Source organism: Sinocyclocheilus rhinocerous, unplaced genomic scaffold (assembly GCF_001515625.1).
Source record: "Sinocyclocheilus rhinocerous isolate Xijiao unplaced genomic scaffold, SAMN03320098_v1.1 scaffold1648, whole genome shotgun sequence".
In the NCBI taxonomy this organism is placed as follows: Eukaryota; Metazoa; Chordata; class Actinopteri; order Cypriniformes; family Cyprinidae; genus Sinocyclocheilus; species Sinocyclocheilus rhinocerous.
In genome coordinates, this window is record NW_015647958.1 from 1,140,776 (window position 1) to 1,147,424 (window position 6,649).

A 6,649-nucleotide genomic window follows, 5' to 3' on the forward strand; every position below is an offset into this window, starting at 1 on the left:
ACATGAAGAAACAGAACAAACTGAGACACACTAAATCCAGAAGAACTGTGGCAACGTCTCCAAGATGCTTCAAGAAACCTACCTGCAAAACTACCTGAAAAACTATGTGCAAGTGCACCTCTGACAAAAGCTGTTTTAAACGCAAAGGATGGTCACAAAAATGGTTGATTTAATTTAGTTAATAGAAGTTAATTGATAAAGAAAATCTATTTATGACATTATTATTGACAGCATCCTCATTTACAGCATTTTTACACAAGTGCCTAAAACTTTTAACAGCACTGTAGTTTCGCAAGTAGGTTTCTTGAAGCATCTTGGAGATGTTGCCACAGTTCTTCTGGATTTAGTCTGTCTCAGTTTGTTCTGTTTCTTCATGTCATTGCAGACAGACTGAATGATGATGATGATGATGATGAGATGAGATCTCTGTGTGGAGCACTGGATGTTGTCAGACTCCTTGTGCAAACAAAAATCTCTGGATTATTACAATTAATGGCAAAATGAATGTTTGGAAATGTAAACTGATATTTCCTACTGACACACTACAGCAAAGATAGAAATAACTGACTTAAAACCAATTTTAGCTGGTGAAAATACTAGGGTTCATAATAATTTTGGATATTAAAAAATTAAATAATTAAGGTAAAACAATTATAAATGTATATAATATATTTAATCTGATTATTTAATCTAGCAGAATTATAGAAACATTCTAGGGACTTAATTTGTGACATTTTTATTTATTTTTTATTTTTTTATCTTGCATAACCAATTGTCATTATGTGTACATTTTGTGATTTCTTTCCCATAATTTCTTTTTGTTTTTCTCGCAGTTTTGCTGAGCCTAAGACTGGACTGGTGCTGGTCACACTTCATTAAGAGCTGCTACAATGAAGCATTTACTTTTAGATTTCTCTCTTTCCACTGCCTTAATCCAAAGTGTCTTCTCTGCTGACTAATAGTGCCAGTAATTATACTGTTCTTTTGTCTTTTAACTACATACACCATTTTCATATCTTTCTGTAATTGTGCAAAAGTTTATCCAAGTCATAAAAATCAAGGTAGGCTACTACATATTTACACAGTGTTTTATAATGCATTGACCTGTACATACATATTATTCTTTATTGAATGTTTATTGATGCATCCTTATCCCACTAACTCAGTGATGGGCAAACTTGGCCCTTCCAGGCCACTTTCCTGCAGAGATTTGATCCTACCCTGATAAAACTCTCCTGCCTGTAGCCTTCTAGTAGTCTTGAAGACAATGATTAGCTGGTTCAAGTGTGTTTGATTAGGGTTGGAGCTAAACTCTGAAGGAAAGTGGCCTGGAAGGGCCAAGTTTGCCCACCACTGCACTAACTGATCCCACTTCCTAATCGTAATTTTTTAAAAGGATTTTTTTGTTTTTGGGGCTTTTGTAACAATATAATGGTCACACATTTTTCATAACCAGACCATATAGGAGAAAAAGTGGGTTGTTATTCAGGTACTTGCTTGATATTTAATTTTATTTTTATTGTACATTGTTTTGATCCATACTTTTGGTTTATAAGTGTAACGTCAGTTTTACAAGACCTAGGATGTTGTGTATGGAAATGAGAATGGGGATGTCGTAGGATGGCTTATTCTCTTCAGTGTTGGAATGTATAGAAATACGTTAATAGAGTTTCTGGAAATATAAATGCTGATCCTCAATCAGCTTTGCATTTTAGTTTGTTTGTGAGCAGCTCCTAGATCAGAATTGAACATTTTATGTTGCTATGCTGTGCTAGTATTTGATTTTTAGCTCAGCTTTGGTTTTTATATTTCCAGTTGAATATGTTGATACCACACATATTTTATAGACATCTTAATGCTGCTATGCAAATCACAATTCTTATGTAAGAATTTGTTCTGAAAAAATATTTTTGTGAAATTGTATATTTTGAACCTCAAAAGATTTTATATGTAAAATTTTGTTTTATTTTTGTTAGAAATTATGGTTGAAAAAAACTGAACAGAAGAATAAAGTCTTAACATGTACAAGCTTTGATTCTTTTGGTGAAATGAAAATGTTATGTAATTAGCACAGCTCTAGGGGTTAGCGTAGCATGTGCTTGGAGCACAAAATCACAGCTGAACATTTTCTGCATCGGCGTGTCTCTTTCTCTACATTTCCCCTTTAATCAGTAGAAACCGTTGGTGGGGGAAAATATAACTCAGCATGTTGAAAGCTCAGTAGCTGACGTTTGTTTCAATGAGTAAAGGTCAGATTCCTCCGTGATGAAAGTGGCAGCTGTTGAAGTGAGTGCAGTGCACTTCCTCTCCATCAGAGGGCGACACTGTTGACTCACCAACTTACTTCGTGCCATCTGAAATTGAATATAAGGCTTTATTTACACAAACAACTTGTTTGCTGTATTGATTATAAATGTTCAGTGCCCTTCAAAATTGTCATTGGAAATTTGAATAGTTTGAATTGCTACCTTTTGTTTGTTTACCAGTGGTAAACACAAATTTTAAGTCCAAGACAAAACTATCATGCTTGAATTACATGCCCTAGAACCTAGAACCTAAACAAGTGCTCTGATATTGTGGGAATTATTCTTTTTCACTTAAACTTCATGTTTTGTTTGAGATCTGAGAGACTCTCTGGCTTTTTAAATACCATACTGTCTGGCAGTCCTCTCTAAAATGTGTCTACTTAGTGATAAAATAATTTCAACTGGAAATGAGGATTAATTTCAAAACATATTTACATATACATAAACATATTTACTATAGAGACAGCACATAGTCTCAGGGACCCCAAACAAAGAACAAACAGTAAATCTCATCAGGACATGAGAGTTGATGTAGGGCTTGATCTTGTTCTTGTTTGTATCTTTGTTTCTTTGCTGCATTACCTGCATTAGTTTCACGTATGAGTTCTTGACTGCAGAAGAAGTAAGACTCAATACCGTAGATGTGCTGAGAACGTCACAGCGGAAGCTTAGAAGAGATTTGATGTACGATTTTACAGAGAAAAGAGCCCAGCCTCGCATTTCACTTCCCTCTACTAGAGGATGCAACATATGCTCTGTCTGTGAAGGCATATATTTTCTCTCTGTGTTTAAGAGTATTTGAATTTCCTGAGTTTAACTGTTTAACTTCTGAGAAATATGCAGTTCTGATCTTTTCTTAATGCTTAATTAAATTACACAAAATAACATGCTAAATTGAGTTGATTTACATGAACTTGTAAATCTTACAGTTGAAGAGTTCAAAGAGGTGAGTTGCTTTCTTTGTAATACATTTAATAACTATATTACACTTCAGTTTAAAACTGTGAATGTTTTATAAATGTATAAATGTATTTTCTATCTATAAACCTATCCAATCCAAACCTGGTATTTGTAGTGTTCATTATTTGTAAGGTTCTTAACCGGTTTAAATTTAAATGAATTATTTTTAAATGTTGATTGAAATTGAGATTTTTGAAATATTAATTTTTTTTGTGTCTTTAAAAAATGAAAATCATAACGTTCTTGTTCCCTGGATTAATATAACGTGGTTACCAAGGGCTTCATTAAATAAATTGAAAAATAAATTTATTTTTTGATGAACAAAAATCTAAATAAGAAAGTATTGTATTCTATATTTTTTATTATACCTTACAATGCTTAGAGTCTGACAACAGTGTGTGCGCTCCATCACCGAACGTAGTGTAGTCCTATAAATTTAGATTATTTTTCCAATGCTCAGTATTTCTTTCAAGAAGCACACAAGACTTTAAGAATCCTGATGTGTTTCAGCTGTCGATGAAGATATAATTACTCAGATATATATAAAAGATATAATTAAGTCATTTTAAAACACGGTATTTTCTATATTGGCACATAACTGTATCTAAACCGTAGAGACTATTAAATACTTGCCAGATTATTCTTATTCTTAAGAGTAGTCTGATAATGTCAAAAAGTGTTTTCAGACAGAATACATTACAACCATTTGGCCTGTTGTGGTATTAACTGGAGCAGCTGTTTGAATCATCAGTGTACTTTCCTCTCATGACAGCCATGTAGGCCTATGAAGTGTAAGCCATTGCCATTTCGAGAATCATCTATAAGGTTGTATGTCAAAAATATCCTTACCAGCACTGGCCCATAGATTTATTAAATAAACAAACAAATATGCTGTGGAAATTGTGTTAAACAGCATTTTTTAGAACACTCATAACAAAAAATTCTTAAATTCGACTTTAGTCGATATCAATGCTGTTGTCAATGGGAAGCGTTGTCCCAGGCCTCATAATGAGAAAGGTCTCTGTAATTTAGCGGGACATTGTACTATATTTCACTTCTATGAAACACGAGGAGAAAATGAAAAATTGAGTGATTGTTTATTGCATGATGTTGTAGTATTTCTTTTTTAAATGTATATTTAGCACAAAAATGAGGATGAGAAATTGACAGAATTCTCACGTCGTTTCAATCTTGTATGACTTTCTTTATTCTGTGGAACACAAAGGAATGTATTTTTAAGAACGTTGCAGTCAAAACAACATCTGACCCCATAGACTGTCACTGTATGGACCAAAAAAAAGAAAAGAATGAGACACATTTCAAAATAGTTTTTTTTGTGTTCCACATAAGAAAGAGAATCATACAGGTTTGGAATAACACAAGTCTGAGTAAATGATAATTTCTTTAAATATGAGACAAATTAGATTACATATAAATCTATTTTAAGGTTACATATAAAAAAAACCTCATTGTGTTGGCGCCGATGGCCTTGTGGGCAGCGCACTTGACCTGTAGCGCTGTTGCGCTTTGGGTGTCCTGAGTTCCTGATCCCACCCACTTCACTTCCTGTCGACCTTCTGTCCTATCTAAATAAAAGGCCTAAAACGGCAAAAAAAAAAAAAAAAATCATTGTATGAAAACATTTCTTGGTGTTTTGTGATTGCATAATAGTAATTGTACTTCTTTATTCTTTCAACTAAGCCAGAGTCAGAGAGAGTACAACGGTCAAACAAAAGATTCGGCTGGGTGACTTCTCACTTCTGTATTTCTGTCTTAAATACCTCTAATGGTACATAATGACCTCAGTTCCTAAACCTTCACTGGAATACAGAGCCGAGGAGTAAATCACCACGTCACAAGACGAAGAGCGTGAAGAAGACTTCAGAATGCTGTTTAACGTGCAGGGTTTTTACTCTTAGTCCTCACAGTTCTGCAAACTTGAAATTACAACGATGACTTCATCATCTGTCGGACACCGCTGATATATTTTTGTAGAAGCATTAGACTGTACTTTACAATAACTACAACACCAGCGACAGAAGGATGAATGGGTTGGCAGAGACCTCAGTGAAATGCGTACTGGTCGGGGACTGTGCAGTGGGTAAAACTGCACTTCTTGTACGATTCACTTCTGAAACTTTCCCAGACAGCTACAGACCGACTGTCTATGAAAACACTGGCGTTGATGTTTTCATGGATGGAATCCAGATCAGCTTGGGACTGTGGGATACAGCAGGACATGACACATTCCGCCAAATCCGACCCATGTCCTATCAGCAGGCCGATGTGGTTTTGCTATGTTATTCGGTGGCAAATCCAAATTCGTTAAATAATTTGCGGCATAAATGGATTGCTGAAGTGAGGGAATTTCTTCCAAGAGTACCTGTGCTGGTTGTTGCCACACAGACAGACCATCGTGAGATGGGCCCGTATCGTACTAACTGCACCACAGCCTCCGAGGGCAAACAGGTGGCACAGGAGATCCGTGCCAAGGGATACCTGGAATGCTCGGCTCTCAGCAATCGTGGTGTGCAACAGGTTTTTGAGTGTGCCGTTCGAACGGCTGTTAATCGGGAACGAAGACGGACAAGGCGGAGACTGATGGACTTTAACCCCTGTAAAATCTCCTAATTATTTTAATAGAGGGATGTTGTTTAATTCTCATCACTAAGACAAAATTGTTTCTCACACAAAACCAAGTATTTGAAGCCTCAACAAAGACTTCTTAACACTGATGTCTAAATACGGTTTACTTAAAAGACTTGTTTGATTTTGAGTCAGGTTCTGAATTCTGACCATATATTAGACACATTACAGACAATGAACAGGTATTTATTCGGTCCCACTTTATCCCCTTAGCATTCCTGGAAAATGTAACTAAGCACAAAACGTACCACGTTGGAACGCTAACAGGTTATATTAGCTGGCCTTAACTACTATGTACTTACGTTTAAATTAATCATTTGATACAATGCACTTATTGTGTACATAAATACATTGTACTTACATTTTTAAAAATGCCTGCATGTAATTACATCTGTATTTAATTTCTGTATAATTACACTGTTGACCAATCCCTTACGCCTTAACCCACCGTTAAACCTAACCATACCACCAAACCTGTCCCTAACCTTACTCGTATCCCACCTCAATAACAGTAAAAGTGTTTTGCAATACAACATGAACACAATAAGGACATATACTTATTATTTTATGTAAGTACATAGTAGTTAAGACCACCTAATATAAAGTGGGACCATTTATTCATTAAACAGCTGTGTCCTTGTTAATTTTATTAATATAAAATGATCAATTACAGGATTTTACAAGTCATATCTTTTAAAAGACGTGCATCTTTTATTGCACTGCTACATGTGTTGCAA

At 35.1% G+C, this 6,649-nt stretch overlaps 1 protein-coding gene across 1 annotated transcript; it reads left to right on the forward strand.

Moving 5' to 3' along the window:
• The first annotated feature begins 3,078 nt into the window (after positions 1–3,078).
• On the forward strand, positions 3,079–6,247 carry rhoh (ras homolog family member H). The gene is made up of 2 exons (XM_016513922.1): positions 3,079–3,252; positions 4,968–6,247. The coding sequence occupies exon 2, from the start codon at positions 5,310–5,312 to the stop codon at positions 5,895–5,897; it is 588 nt and encodes a 195-aa protein (XP_016369408.1). The 5' UTR covers positions 3,079–3,252; positions 4,968–5,309; the 3' UTR covers positions 5,898–6,247.
• Positions 6,248–6,649: the final 402 nt, after the last annotated feature.

Excerpts from the sequence above, each read along its gene's own strand:
- rhoh (XM_016513922.1), top strand. The coding sequence starts at position 5,310 with ATGAATGGGTTGGCAGAGACCTCAGTGAAATGCGTACTGGTCGGGGAC.